Raw genomic sequence first — 16,047 nt, forward strand, 5'->3', positions numbered from 1 at the left:
CTTATCTGCATCTTATAACTTGGTCATCCCTAATTTTTTCCCAGCTCATTAAGCTCAACTAAAATGCAAAATCAACTTCACAGGGCAAAAATTTCAACACAGGAGAATGGACTCAAGGGGTTAAGGTAAAGTGTTAGTACTTTTGTTTTTAAAAATTGTTTAAAGTAATTTGAATCCAAACACTGATGGTATGAAATTGTTAATGCTGATAGCAAGAAGCATCAAAGGTTACCTGAAGATAGGAGAATGGGGTTGAGAGGGATAATAAATCAGCCTTGATGGAATGGTAGAATAGGCTCAAAGGGCTGAATAGACTATGTCTTATGGAGGGTATTCTTTGACTACAGAATGATACTGATTTGTTGGCAAGATGAGCAGAGCAATGGCAGATGGAACTTAATCCAGAAATAAATGAGAATAAGCATATTGGGGTAATTAATAAAACTGCATTATGTACGGTGAATGAAGGAACCTAAAAAGGATTGAGGAAAAGAGGACATTGCCATAAATGTCCTAAGGTCCCAGAAGGCAGCAGACAAGGTTAAGGCAGTCTTCATTAGTTGAGGTATTGAAAACAAATGCAAGGTTACTTGAGTGACCACATTAAACATTAGTTAGATTACAGTCTAGTACTGAGTGAATTTCCTGTCACAGTCCCAAGAAAGATGTGATTACTGAAGAGAATACAGAGAAAGTTCAACAGAATGTTAACCTTGATGAAGTGTTTCAGCTATGAGGAGAACTTAAATAGCTGAGATTGTTTTCCTTGGAGTTAGAAGGCTGATTGGGACCTAGCTGATGTTTACAAAATTGAGAAGCGGAGAGAAAAGATAATTGTTCCCCCCCCACCCCCGCAGAGTCGTATAAATCTGGACTTTTCTGAGTTTAAAGCCACAGATTTTCTTTAAGTGACAAGTCTGAGAATAAAAAGTCAAGGTAAAATAAGTTTTCCTAGGACCATTTCATTGCTGCAAAGAAAAATGAAGAGAAAATAAAGTTCTTACCATGCTAGATCAAAGTTAATATCACTTGTACCAGGTAACCATGCAGATATGTCAAATTCTTCCTTTGTTTTATTGTGTTGTGATGCAGAATCATGCTTTCTTGTTAGCTTGGATTTCTTTTGTCCTAACAAATTGAAAATAGCTTCAGTTTGTTGTAGGACCTCAGGCATATGTTCATTTCCCACATGCTTGTGAATGCACACTTCGTTATCAAACCGCTGTCCACAGCATTCCCAATGTACATTTTCCTCATCCAATTCTGGGTTACTGCTTTTAGATACTCGTCTTGATTTGATAAAAAGTGCAAATGCCTAAAACAAAGAAAGTATAAGTGTATGTGACAAGGAAACAATAATGTAAAGTATTATCATAACAAAATTACAAGTGAAAAGTATAAGTTTTATGGTCCACTAAGTTAGGAGATTACTCATTTCATTGCCACAAAATCTACACTCTTGTTTTCTTGGAAGATAATCTTTGCAATTAAAAAAACATTTATTTCTTTTCTTATTAAAAGTTATAAAATCTACTGCTACTGTGGGATATCAGTCGATCTGTGATAGCAGTTTGCACAATATCAAAAGTATCAGGCTGCAAGAATTCTACATCAGCAGACATTTCCTAGGAATAGATTATTGCAACTGGGTTTATGTTAATGAATATGACAATCAATGACAATCAAGATTTCAGTTTGTTTAACTGCATGCAGCAAATGACATCCATCACCAAAATAAGATATAAAAATCTTCCAATGAGAACCCTGTTTTTGAGTAAGCACTATTTTCAAGCCACTTAACACACAACAAAAATTACACAATTACATTTCTTAAAATATCATGTAACCTAATAGATTACAGTAAAAACCAGTATCATCCAGTAAAATTTGATCACAGACAGAGGTTCTACAGGTTCCACAAATATGATTAAGGCAGGCACTAACATATCTATAACATTACGCATGAACATTGGAGATACAACACAAAAAACAAAGGAGCCAAGATCCAGATACAAACAGAACCTCATTGAAAAACTCAGGTAAGGCATGTCTGTATGTAGTTTCATGACAACTACCTTTCATCATGTCTGGAAATGCTGATGAGATAAATTGTTGCAAAATGAATAGAAAAAGAGGAGGAAATTTCAAAGAGAATGCAATGGGGCAGAAGGCCACAGAGACAAAAGTACAAGGTAGCAAAAGTCTGCAAGTGCCATAAAACTGGACTTGCTTTTTATCACCTTGAGGCTGTATAAAACCATCATACATTTATTATCAAAGTATGCATATTTCTATGCAACCTTGAGATTACAGGCAGCCACAAAAGAAAATTGATAGAATCCATTAAAAGACCACTGTACACCCAATGGGCAGAAAAAAATTAATAATGTAAACAATAAGAGCAAATAACATTCAGAACTGAAGTTCATGAAAGTGAATTCACAGCCATGAAGCCGATCATCACTGCAGCTGATCAGGAGCCTGTTAATTGCAGGCCACAGCCTCAGTTCAGCGCAGAAATGAATAAACCTCACAGAGCAGCGAGCTGAAAATGAGACCGTCCTTTTCCTCTGCCCTCCGACACCTTGACCTTTTCAATTTAGCCTGGCACTTCAATCAGCCAAACCTCAGGTCACTCCTTACTCTCAGGCCTGGGTCCTGCCACCTCAGTTTGCTCTGTACCCAATCTTTCCAATACGGCCTGGGGCTTAAATCAGTCAAACAGTGAGCTTTTCCTCACTCTCGGGCCTGGGCCCCTCTGCCTCAACTTAGTTCTGCTGCTTCGAATTGGCTCGAAGTCCACTCCAGTAATTACCAAATGCTGGCTTATTCCTTGCTCTTGGGGCGGTACTGTCCTGCATCTTTTGAGACTTCAGTTCACACCACAAAAATGCCAGGTCGTACAGGCGGTTCAAAAGTTCAACTCTGAAGGGGAAGTTATAGGCTATTGATTGCAGTGATAGTTTCTGAGAAAAAGTGTGATTAGTTAATAGTTCTGTTTGCTGCCAGTACGTTGTCACCGTGCTTCACCAGGGCCATTTTAAAAGCTGCTTTTACTTATCTCTGCCAGTCTAAGATCCAGACATGTTTTTTTTTCAATGCACCTTTATGTCTTAAATTACATAATTAACATTGTCCTTTTCTTTTTATATCTTTTTATTAATTTTCAAATAATCATTGTCAGAAAACATCAAATACAGAGAGCTTGAGAGTACATAATTGATAGGTTAAAGTACAAATACAAACAATTAATAATCGATATATGGTAGCCTCCCAAACTCATAGTAAGTTACAAAAAAATGGAAAAAAAACCTAACCATCATGGGCTAATATATCAAATATACACAGTAGTGTCTATAACTCCGCACCTCTATCCAAATAAGACATCAGGTTTGGGAAAGGTCAGTCTAACTCAAATGAAAATGTTGAATAAATGGACTCCAGGTTTCTTCGAATTTAACTGATGGATCAAAAATGACACTTCTAATTTTTTCTAAACTCAAGCAAGAAATGGTTTGAGAAAACCACTGAGATGTGGTAGGAGGATTAACTTCTTTCCATTTCAATAGGATAGATCTTCTAGCCATCAATGTAGCAAATGCAATCATCCGCCTGGCTGCAGGGGACAATTGACCACTGTGCACCACTGGCAAGCTGAAAATTGCAGTAATAGGGTGAGGTTGCACCTTGATAATCAAAACTGTTGAGTAATACCAAAAATATCTTTCCAATAATTTTGCAAGCAGGGGCAAGACCAAAACTTGTGAGTCAATGAGGCAATTTCAGAGTGTCATCTGTCACAGATAGGGTTAACATGAGAGTAAAATCGAGCAAGTTTGTCCTTAGACATATGAGCCCTATGACCTTAAATTGTAATAGGGCACGTTTGGCACAAATAGAACAGGAATTAACTAACTAGAATTTTCTCCAACTGCTCTGCAGATAAGAGACAGTGAAGTTCCTTTTCCCATTCTTTAATTTTGTCTGATATCTCTGGTTGTGTTTTCGTAATCATATTATATATGACAGCTACTAAACCCTTCTGACAGGGATTCAGAACTAAAATTTTTTCCGTAATGTCCATTGGACATAAATTCGGAAAGGATGATAGCACATTATTTAAAAAATTTCTAATTTGTAAGCATCTAAAAAAATGGGTTTTAGCATTGCTCAGTTTAGCAGCTTTTCTGGTTATAAACTAAATCTTAATAAGAGTGAATTATTCCCAATAAATATGCAAATCCCAATCTATAAACACTTACCATTTAAAGTTGTCACAGATAACTACTTATTTGGGTATTAAAATCACTAAAAAACATAAGGACTTATTTAAAGTTAACCTTATCTTTAATTGACCAAATCAAGCAACTTATTAATAGATGGTCCCCATTGTCTTTGTCATTGGTTGGTCGAATTAATGCTATTAAGATGATGGTTTTACCTAAATTTTTATACCTATTCCAAGCATTACCAATTTTTATTCCTAAATCCTTTTTTGACATTATTGATTCAGAAATATCTTCGTATATATGGCAGAATAAAAATCCCAGATTAAGCAAAAAATATCTTCAGAAGCCTAAGAAGGAAGGTGGTTTGGCTTTGCCTAACCGAAGATTTTACTATTGGGCAGCTAACATTCGAAATTTAATATTTTGGACACAAGAATTGGTTACATTATTAAGCCCACAGTGGATAAACCTGGAGTGCAAATCTGTACAAGACTTCCCATTGATTTCTATTTTAGGATCTTTGCTTCCCTTTGTCTTATCTAAATTGAATAAACAAATAACTAATCCTATAGTTAAAAATGCACTATGAATTTGGTTTCAATTCTGTAAATTTCTTGGCTTAAGTTTATCTTATCAAGCCCTGTTATATCTAACATTTTTCTTCAGCTCTCTCTTATAGACCAAGCCTTTGTGTTGTGGAAAACAAAAGGCATAACATGTTTTCATGATCTATTTTTAGATAATAGTTTTATGTCCTTTGACAGTTATCCAATAAATAATCAACATTTTTCTATAAGACTTAAATGACTCCAAGCAGCAGTTCAGAAAGAATCTCTCTCCAACTTTCAATAAAGATATTTTTTGAAAACTTTTAATGCTGAAGATTTATGAGTAGAGAATCAAATTTTTATGCCGATGATCTTTCAGAGCCTTACTTGAGCCAGGTAAATGTATACCAGACAATGAAACAAAAACACTGAAAGTCTGAAACAAAAACAGAAAACTGCAGAAACAAGTCAGAGAGTATCTGGAGAAGTGAATAGAGTTAATATTTCTGGTCATAAACCGTTTGTCTTCAACGCAAAACATTAAAACTTTTCCCTGATGCTGCCAGATTTACCGAGTGTTTCCAGCATTTTCTGTTTTCATTTCAAAGTACCAATCAAGGTTAGTGATTGGCTCACTTTCCTCAGGAACAGGCAAAGGTGACGGAGATCAAATTGTTTTAAGTTTACCCAATTTAGAGTCAAAATCAAACAGCGTGGAAAAGGTCATCTTTGCAGAGGAGAAAGGTTTCTCACTATCTATCACACGCCCCTAGTAATTCTGCGTTCTCATTCAGGTTTCCCTCAGACTTGATTCCATGTTTAATACTCACTGAATAGCAAAAAGAAAAGGCACCAACACTGGATAATGAATCTCTCAAACAAAACTCCGGGGAAATGTTCAGTATGGATTTGTTAATAATTCAGAAACAAAGTATTGGAGTTGGAAGTAAATTCAAGCTAAGCTTTCAAGAACTCGGATGATAAAGCAAGACAGAGGCAAAACGCCCAGAAAGTGTTTCGATGCAAAGTGAACTGGGCAGAGAACCCAATTTCGGTGGGCCTGCCTCACCCGTTTCCTCGCCGGTCCTCGGTGCTTATGGCCCAGGTGCCCGCTCCCGCGCGCCGGCTGACAGGCGGATTCGCGTCCCTTGTCGGAGCCCTCAATGTCTAGTTCCGACATGCCGGCGTGGAACAAAGTCTCCATGAGAGCTCGCAGCGAACCAACAGGCCGGGCAGGAACCGCACAGCCCGAGGACACGCCGGAGCCGGCACGGCCGGAAGGAATTTTCGCGCCCCCGGAAGAGCTTGTGAGGAGAGGCGGCCATTAGGTGGGAGGCTGCGTCTGCAGGCTCTTTCTGGCCGGAGAGAGTGAGGGGGGTAGTTGAGCTAAATCGGCCAGCACTTTGCGTGTCCTTCCTATTAATCCGGCGACTGGCCAGAAATGTCGAGAAGACGGCACAGTGACGATAATGATGGTGGGTAAAATCGGAATGGTAGAAGCACACGATATTTGCGCGGTTAGGACTGGTGCCTCTCGGCCGGTTTCCGTGACGACACTGGTTTGGGTGGTTGTGTTCTTTACCTAGTGTACTTAATTTGAAATTTTTCAATTGATTTGCTTTTTCCCGTCTCGAGAATAACAGGCTGCTGTAACTGCTCTGGCCCCATTAGAGTTAGTAGAAGGAGTCCATGCGGTCCTTCAAGGTTGTAATAACATACAATTAGGTTATGACTGGTGTGCTGTTTCAAGTTCCGCTGCCCTGCTGTACTCAGCATGCAACTCCTCTCTGTACTAATCCTACTAACAATTTTAATATATAAAATATACTGCATATTAATACAAAATTTCATCTATTTTGTCATTATCAAGCTAATTTAAGATTCTTGGGTTTTTATGAACATTAGGAGTTTCCTCACCTGAACAATTAAATATGCGTCAAAGAGTCATGCTGCAGGGTAGATATGAGGAGAGATTGAGTAGATTAGGCGTTTTATTAGCTACGGTTTAGAAGAATGAGAGGACATAACAAAGTAGATATAGGGAGAATTCCACTGACTGGAATCTAAAACTAACAGTCAGGGTTACACAATAAGAGGGTATTCGGAACTGAAAAGAAGAAACATTGCTTCATGTGGAGTACAATAATTTGTTGCACCAAAAAACTCTGCAGGTTCATTCTTTGATTGCATTCCAAATAGAGACTAATTGATTTCCGACCATAAGACCTAGCCCATTGAGTATACTCCACCGTTCCATCTGGATAGTGAATGAATCAACATTTAAAGAGGGTAGTATTGGACAATAATTTTGAGGTAGGTCAGCCATGATGATATTGAGTTGCAGATCTGGCTCAAGGGATTGAAAGGCCTAATCCTGCTTCTATTACTTTTTTTGTTTAGTTATGTAATACCATTGCTGCACTGCTGTCTTTATGGGCCATTAGACACTGGTCAAACCATAAGTAATTCACTATGCCATATCATAACAGCAATTCTACTGACTTGTATCATAATTCTGTTTCAATTACAAACTAATCTTGTTTCTGATCTCTTTCTGTAATGCAGTAGTAATCCTTCAATTTCATACTGTAGATCTAATTGTGCTCATGCTGTATGTTCCCAAGTTAATTCTATTGCTTTGCTCTTTTACCGTAATGCTTCCACCAACTCATTCTTGTTCCATTAGCCTGGTATCAATCCAAAAATAATTCCAGTGTTCTGCTCTCCCTGTAGCCCTGCAAAATGCCTAAACCAATACTGCTACTTTGTCATATTTCCTCAATACTGTATCAATCCAATCTAATTTCAATGTTTGTGGTTTTCTTTTTCCACTTTTTTTTTACATTTTTGTCTAGCCTTTCCTGCTGCAGTATTAACGTCCTATCTGATGCATCTCTGATGCACCATATTTATTTATTTATTTACTGGGATACAGTGTGGAATAGGCCCTTACAGTCCTTCGAGCCGTGCTGCCCGGCTACCCCCTATTTGACCCGAGCAAGATCATGCGACAATTAACCTACCAACTTGTACGTCGTTGGATTGTGGGAGGAAACCAGAGCACTCAGAGAAAACCCACGCGGTCACAGGGAGAACATCCTTGCAGGCCAATGTTGGGAATTGAACCTTTGTCACTGGTACTGTAAAGCATTGTGCTAACCATTACGCTACCGTGCCCGCCCCAACCTTCTCATTGTGCCCATATTGCATGTTCCCTGCCTTTCAAAACAGCAAACAGCATTTTGGTCTCATTAAGCTCCCCTGAATATTTTTCACATACTTATGTCAAATTTTATTTGTCCAGTTTAAAAAGGTGTTCATGCAAACATTATTTCTCATTCTGTTTTGGAAACTAAATTTTCAAAATTTTAATGTAAGCAAACTTGTAGATTTCGCATGATTGAAATGAAAAAAATGATGAAATTACTTTTATTAACAGCTGGAATATTTGCAAAGTAATTTTAGTATGTGATCTGTGCACCTTAAAAGCTAAAAATCCAATGTATTTGCTGAATATTACAGAAAAGGTAGTTAAGTAAAATCCTATATTTCAAATAGAAATTAGTTAAACAGAGGATTCTGGTTAACTGGACCATTGGTTCATCAGTGCAGCCATTTATTTGGGACAATGCTTAAAAGAGCAAAAATTAAGAAAATAGACGGAATTCTCTTTGTTTATTTGGGACACAATGTCACTAAATCGGGACAGGAGACTGTTGCCAAAGTTTCTAGCTAGTGTCAATCACGTGCATTTGTCTGGCTGTTAAACACTACACTGTGCTTAGAGCAAACTGGTTTTAGATAGTGTCAGCTGCATGTGTTTGTTCAAAAAACAGTGATTTTTGTCACTGATAGTTGGTGATTAATAAGCAGTAAGACAATTCAGAATTGTTTTGCTCACTGTGGTTTCAAGCATTTAGGCTTGGAGATGCCAGAGATGGCCAGAAGTGAAAATTAAATAATTCAACAAGTTAAGAACTGTGAAGAATTTGAAGGTATTAATAATTGTCTTGAATGTTACAATGAACATTTGGAGGATGCAATCATTGAAAGCATTATATGAAGGCAGTCATTATCTGCACTCGGTGTCTGTGTTGATTTATTCATTTACAATCAATCAAAAGAACACAGCAGCATACAGCGGATGAATTCCTCCATATATAGCTATCAAGAACTACAGTTTTATAGTACAATAGTAAAATTGGTAGAGTGTCAAGGGAGGGGTGGCACCTCTGGTGAAGAGCCTTGTCATGTCCAGTCTGGGACAGCTCACTCAACTTTGATTCCCAGTAGACACTGTGCTCTCACCGTGGTTCCAAGTAACTGATTGCATACAACAAGTTTTACCCTGGTACACCACTTCAACAGGCGGGCTAATCCAGGTGAGGATAGCTGGCAGTTCTTGTACCCTGGTAAGATGGGACAAGTCTGTCCTAGCTTGCAAAGTCAGCTCTGGCAGACTGGGCGGATGAGATCTGCTTGGAGAACCGCCATATATTGTTAGTGTTTAAATTGGTCTGTATTTCATTTAAATACATAATTTGTTACTCAGTTAAAAGGTGGTTTGTCTTTTTAATGTTTTAAAATATTTCCATGAAACTTCAGCTAATTGCAGCAGCCACTTAATTGGGCCAAAATGTACTGGCCTGGAAGTGTCCCAATTAACGGGAATCCACTGCATGCAGATATAGATGTAGTCACTCTTTAACTACTGAAAGTTGAGGATAACATCATGATCTATTAAAAGAATCATGCATTGAAAATTGAGGAGAAACATAGAATTAGACCTTGTGTTAGCAGTAAAGAAGTCTCAGGATCAAAGGTGGTGATGAATTAGCATATAGGAAGGGATTGAAAATCTGGTTTAATGGTGCCACAGCAACAGCCTCCCACTCAACATCAGCAGAACCAAAGAAGTGATTATTAACTACAGGAAGAGGAAGCCAGAGGTCCATGAGCCAGTCCTCATCAGGGGATCGGAGATGGAGAGGGTCAGCATCTTTAGACTCCTTTTCAGAGGATCTGTTCTGGCTTTGACATATAATTGCCATTACAAAGAAGGCACAGCAGCCCCTCTACCTTCTTAGAAGTTTGTCATATCATTCAGCAGGACATCTAAAACTTTACAAACTTCTATAGATCCACAGTGGAGAATATCCTGTCTTGTTGCATCACCGTCTGGCATGGAACACCAATGCCCATGAACAGAAAAGCCTAAAAAAGTGGTGGACATGGCCCATTGGAGCACTGCCACAAGAAAGCAGCATTCATCATAAATGACTCCACCCATCCAGACCATGTTCCCTTCTCTCTGCTGCCGTTGGGAAGTAGGTAGTTGAACCTTAATTCCCACATCACCAGGCTCAGGAACAGTTAAACGATCAGACTTCTGAATCAGCAAGGATAACTTCACTCAGCTCAACACTTACTGATTCCATAATCAATGGGCTCACTTTCAAGGACTCTTACAACTTGTGTTCTCTATATTATTTGTTATTTATTTAATTATATTATTAGATTTCTTTGTATTTACATAGTTTGTCTTTTTGTACTTTGGTGGTTTGTCCTCTCGTGTATAGGTTTTCATTGATTTCTTTGAATCTAGTGGGAATGCCCAAAGGAAAATGAATCTCAGGGTAGTATATGGTGACATAACTACACTGAAATTTATTTGATAATAAATTTAATTTGAACTATGAATGTGGTAATTCAATCATGAAGGAAACTTGTAGCAAAATTGTAAACCAATTTGTCTAAAGGTTTGGAGGAGCAGAGTAGTTCAAGTTAGAAAGGTGTTAAATTTATTAGTATATTTAAAAACACTGCAACAATATCCTAGAATCAAAAAGAGGACATTCCATATTAGATCACTTTACCTAGCAATTGATTATTTATCTAACAGTAATCATGTGATGAATAAATACAGTAGGCCAGATCTTGCTGACTCAGTCATCGTGCCCAGAATCACTGCCCAAGGTCATCACTGTGACAAATGAAGTTGATTTTAGACAAAGATGAGGATCATGACATCTATGAAGGTCATAGGACATGTAAAATTTGAAATATACATGTTGCGCATTTAGCACGACTGTCAGTTAAATGACTGAATTGAATTAATGATGGATCTTTTGTTTTGCAATAGGGCAACCTCACAAGAGGAGGAGAACATCTGAACCAATTGAAATTGAAGATCGATTGGAGTCTCTGATATGTCGTGTAGGAGAAAAGGTGTCGTTCATTTAAATCATTTAAAAATATTCTCTAAAGATGATGGAATCATTCTAATTATTGCATAATTAAAACCTTGTAAAAATGGAAAAAATATCAAATTAGCAGTACCTGCTATACATTTAACATTTACAGACATCTTTTTCATTGCACCATCTGCAGATTTTCTCATTTGTGACTTTTACACTACCTGGTTGAATCACAAACAATGTAAGGTGGATAATAGAAAGGAAACATTATTACTGCCTACAATATCTCTAAAATCTTATAAGTGATTTAGTACCTTGCATGTGTCATCGAGATAGTTACTTTGTATGCCTTATGATAGATATTAAGGCTGGTTTATACATGTGTGGCATCTACGCTGTAGGTAACATGTACCCTACGCCGTACCTGTGCCATTTCTTGCTCTGTAGGGTGATGTGCACCTCTCCAGAAAAGTTACTCACATGTCACGGTGATGCAGGCTGCAACAACTGTGATTGGTCCGCTTGGTAGCATCGCATTTCCAGTTGCTTCTTCTCTGCCATGTCTGTAAGCTGAGCGTACACCAATGCGAAATAGATGAACCAAATTGTCAAATCTACCTGCCAACATGCGAAAATGTTTGAAATGCATTTCCTCGTCCATATCTCTCACGAAGAAACTTAACACAGTGGCGTAGAAACCCCATCGCCAACTAGCGTTTTGGTGTACACCAACGCATGCTCATTACGGTGTAGAGTGACGCAGAAGTGAAAATCAGGGTTATGGCATAGGCTGTGGCATAGCCCGTATGCACAAATATAAGTCAACCTTTAAACAAATGCAAGTTCTGTTCTTTTGTTATAATTATCTTCTTTTAATACTTTGTTAGTAGTAATTTGGATATATTATTCATTCCAGACTGTCTCACTGTATCATCAACATAAATGTTGTGTTTTACAGAGCACGTCTTCATTAGAGAGCAATCTGGAAGGACTAGCAGGTGTTTTGGAAGCAGATCTGCCAAACTATAAAAGTAAAATCTTGAGAATACTTTGTGCAGTGTAAGTTGGATGATATGAAGAATTTTGAGGCAATTTGTAAAATCAGTTATTAATTATTGTACATTAGTTTCTGCTTAACTAACTAATTTGAAATTCTGGCTTTGCAGATTTGGAAATTATTATTATTTATAGTTGTCCACAGCATGTGGACATTAATGGCAAGGCTAGCAGTTCATGCTTATGTACAATTACCTTTGAACTAAGGGCTTGCTAAGGTATTTCAGTGGCCATTAAACATTAGCTTCATTGCTGCACAATTGTGTATAGAATAAATCAATTAATTGTAATGGTGAATGAATCAATTAAGGACTGCTAGATTTTCTGTTAAAGGAGATTAGTGAATTAGAGTATCCTTTTTAGTGACAATCTGGTCATTTTATATTCACTATTATCATCATTAACATAACTTATTTAATCAACTGAATTTAAATTTCCCATCTGTTTTGAGCATGCATGCAGATCATTAGCCCAGGCCTCTGGATTAGAGTATATTGATTTGCCCTTTCTGCTACTAGGCCTCTCAATTACATGTATTGTCTCCATAAGCTGCTGCTGTTAACTGGCTACAAAAGTGGGAAATAGAGATTAAGAAGAACTGGACATGCTGGAAATCTGATTTCAAATCAGAATTCATCTGATAGGATAAAGTCACATTATATGTGTAACTAGGGCAGTTGGAAGGAAGTATATTTCTTTGTATGGGAGATACATTCACTTTGTCCTGTACATCTCTTCTGCCACCTTGTCTGTAGTTTAAAATTACATATTTTAATTTCCCATTTCACACAATGGGTTGAGGTTCTGAAAAATTAACTCGGAAATATTAACTTCTCTTTTCATGGATGCCGTTGAGTGCTTCTATCATTTTCTGTTTTTGAACAATAGGGTTCGATAAAACAAAATAGTGTTGGAGGAAATAAATTGTTTATTGTGATATGCCAAATATCCAGTTTCTGGATTGCAATATATAAATAAATAGCTTTTGTTTTATTTGAGACAGGGTTAGAGCATGGAAGAATCACCAGAAAAATAAATAATTTAATGGAAGGAAGTACCTCTGACTAGAAAGATATAGCCTAATAGCATAAGGTCTAGTAAAGATGACTGCAAGTATCTTAACATCAATTTGTGCCATGATATTTTGGTTCTAGCTTCCCAAAGTTTTTTTAATGATAAGTATACGGCTATAAGACACTACTGGCAATGAGACCAGCTGGGCAGGTAATCACTGCATATAGAACCTTTACTTATATGTTTTATATCAGGGGTTCACCCTTCACTTTGGACAATAATTGTTCTCTTCAGAGATTGCGGCTGAAGAATATTGGAGCCGAGGAGGCTGAAGTATAATCTGGACCATACGAGGTGTCATTTTAAAGTGCGAAAATTGTGAACAAAGTGCATTTGCTGGCATTGAACTCTCCTTTTCAAAGGAATTTTTAAAGCCATTTGTTTAACATTGTGGAGTTATTCCAATTACTGAAGCTATTCATGTGTTGAGTGTCCTCAATGTTAATGCTTAACAATTCTTGCTACACTGGAAATACTTAATTTTCTATAACCATAACAAAATACTTAGTGCATTATTTGACATGATATTTTCCTTAGAGCAAGGCAGCTTCCAGAAAAATTACCTGTATACACAACACTCGTCGGCCTACTAAATGCCAGGAATTACAACTTTGGTGGTGAATTCGTCGAAGCTATGATCAGACAGCTTAAAGAAATTTTGAAAGCCAATTTATACAATGAGGCAGTTTTTGCTGTAAGTCTCTCTTTTTTTGTGTTGTAATGGGTAGAGTGATCTGCTCTGGACAGCATTGCCATGTCCACAATTGAATTAAGTTTGGTTTGAAGTAAAATATAAAGCTCTGAAACCTTTTCGTCTTTTATTTTAATAAACTCTACCATCAGTGGGAGGCATTGCTGTTGACAATGTGATGATTATAATGGTGCCAAAGATCATGATACTAAAGATAGCGGAGTCAAGGGATATGGGGAGAAGGCAGGAACGGGGTACTGATTGTGGATGATCAGCCATGATCACAGTGAATGGCAGTGCTGGCTCGAAGGGCCGAATGGCCTACACCTGCACCTATTGTCTATTGATAGTCACTGCGGCATTCTGTAATTTCATAACACCCCAATTTGTACCTTGATGTCCCATTATATAGGGTTATATTGTTCTTCATGTCCCTATTGAACAACTGTTTCCTTCTTTCTCTGATTGGTCTAGGTTTCTTTTAATTTTGCTTAAATATTGATGTCACATCATTTTTAGAAGCCTTTTCCAAAGATTTTGCACTAGTACTCTCTAAAAAGCTTGCAATCTGTAATATGTTGATGTTGCCATTTAAGTACAATTATTATGGTGGCATGTAACTTGAAAAAAATATGCAAACCATGCTTGTCCCAAGCAGAGTGCGTTGGTGTTGAATGGGAGAGCATTATTACATTCCTTTAAACATTCGGAAATATTTTGACAGAAGATAAAAATAAGATTGAAAACACTGGAATAAAGAATAACATTGATATTGGTGGAAGTGTGAAAGTTGTTTTCCATTTTCAAAACTGACAGCATTAATTATATTTTGGTCAGAAATTAAATGCTTACAATTTCTATGAAATACTGTCTAATATTTTAAAGTTATATAGATAATGTGCTACTTGTAAAAGGAATATTCAGTTTGGAATTAAGTTGTGCTCCTTGTGTAGGTTCGTTTTTTGTCTGATCTCGTGAATTGTCATGTGATTGCTGCTCCATCAATGGTGGCAATGTTTGAAAACTTTATCAGTGTAACACAAGAAGAGGACATACCACAGGTAAGAAAAAATGAGGAGGATACACTATAGGCATTAAAAAATAAAGTGATCAAATGGGGTTGTCGGGGTGGGATACTTTCCCTGTGTGACTTGATGTGGATGTTTGGAAGTTTTCTCTGTGCTCTGAGGATTCACTGCTTTGTGACGTTGCTTTTAAAACCCATAAACCCTTCAGGGGTTTCTTCATTTGGGAATCCTTTTAAAATACCTCATGTTGCTTTATCGGTATACTTTATTAGTTTGTGGATAGATATCTAAGTAGTGAGGTCAAAATATTGTAAGATTTTTGTGAAATAGGAAACCTATTGCTTATACTATTCCTTGTCTGGCCATTGATAACAATCCTATTGCTGCTTCAGTCTTGCCGTAATGAACCTGCTCTCACCATTCTTAAAAAAAATGTAAGCCCAGTCTATTCATTAAGTTTCACTTATTCCTCTTAGCCATTGTAGTCAATTCCTTTAACACTATTTGAGATGTACCTTGGAACTTTAATTAAAGTGTATAAATTCAAGTTTTTGTTTATAATGATCCTAAATTAGAATACGTAACCAAGGGAAACTCACAATTTCCTTTTATTTTTCATAGTAATTGCTGTGGTTATTTCAATGGAAATTGCATGACTTTGTTATCTATTTTTGCATATTAAGGAAATGTGTATTTTAGGTATTTAGGTAAACAGGTATTTTAGGTAGTAAAAAGCTTCTGTATTGTAAAACCTTTTAAATATTTGTCATGTTTGTTTCACTTTGCTGTAGGTGCGCTCTGACTGGTACGTGTATTCGGTGCTTTCTTCTCTTCCTTGGGTTGGAAAGGAGCTCTATGAGAAAAAAGATGTTGAGATGGATCGAATTCTTTTGCAGATCGAAAGTTATCTGAAGTAAGTAACTATCAATTCCTCTTACAATTGTGAATTAAGTGCTTAAGATAGTAAAATATGCAATTTATTATTTGATTTTATTTTAAGCATTTACGTCATAGCTTTGAGTGAAAAAAATTCTCATCATCTGCCTTAAACGTAAAGCTCCTTTGTGTTTGAATTGTGACCCCAAATTCTAGATTTCCACACAATAGGAAACAACCTTTCCACATTCACAGTGTCAATATCTTTCATAACCTTATATTATCAATTAAGTCACTTCTCTTTGTTTTAAACTCTTAATAGCTACAAGCCTAGCCTGTCTAACTTTT

At 37.0% G+C, this 16,047-nt stretch overlaps 2 protein-coding genes across 2 annotated transcripts in view; one reads left to right on the forward strand and one right to left on the reverse strand.

The window, feature by feature from the left end:
* The window catches only part of LOC132394188 (thiosulfate sulfurtransferase/rhodanese-like domain-containing protein 2), a 31,773-nt gene extending 25,700 nt beyond the window's left edge, over nucleotides 1-6,073 (reverse strand). Inside the window, exons 1-2 of the mRNA XM_059970026.1 lie at nucleotides 5,847-6,073; nucleotides 1,005-1,315 (exon numbers count right to left, since the gene is read on the reverse strand). Of these exons, the coding sequence (XP_059826009.1) occupies nucleotides 1,005-1,315; nucleotides 5,847-5,981 (446 nt within the window). The 5' untranslated portion in view covers nucleotides 5,982-6,073. The remainder of the gene's footprint in view (nucleotides 1-1,004; nucleotides 1,316-5,846) is intronic.
* A 10-nt stretch (nucleotides 6,074-6,083) lies between these two features.
* LOC132394187 (nuclear cap-binding protein subunit 1) overlaps nucleotides 6,084-16,047 on the forward strand; it is a 57,987-nt gene continuing 48,023 nt past the window's right edge. Inside the window, exons 1-6 of the mRNA XM_059970024.1 lie at nucleotides 6,084-6,252; nucleotides 10,920-11,005; nucleotides 11,933-12,033; nucleotides 13,642-13,798; nucleotides 14,749-14,856; nucleotides 15,615-15,736. Of these exons, the coding sequence (XP_059826007.1) occupies nucleotides 6,219-6,252; nucleotides 10,920-11,005; nucleotides 11,933-12,033; nucleotides 13,642-13,798; nucleotides 14,749-14,856; nucleotides 15,615-15,736 (608 nt within the window). The 5' untranslated portion in view covers nucleotides 6,084-6,218. The remainder of the gene's footprint in view (nucleotides 6,253-10,919; nucleotides 11,006-11,932; nucleotides 12,034-13,641; nucleotides 13,799-14,748; nucleotides 14,857-15,614; nucleotides 15,737-16,047) is intronic.

The sequence above is a fragment of the Hypanus sabinus genome, chromosome 5 (genome assembly GCF_030144855.1).
Source record: "Hypanus sabinus isolate sHypSab1 chromosome 5, sHypSab1.hap1, whole genome shotgun sequence".
Taxonomy (NCBI): domain Eukaryota; kingdom Metazoa; phylum Chordata; class Chondrichthyes; order Myliobatiformes; family Dasyatidae; genus Hypanus; species Hypanus sabinus.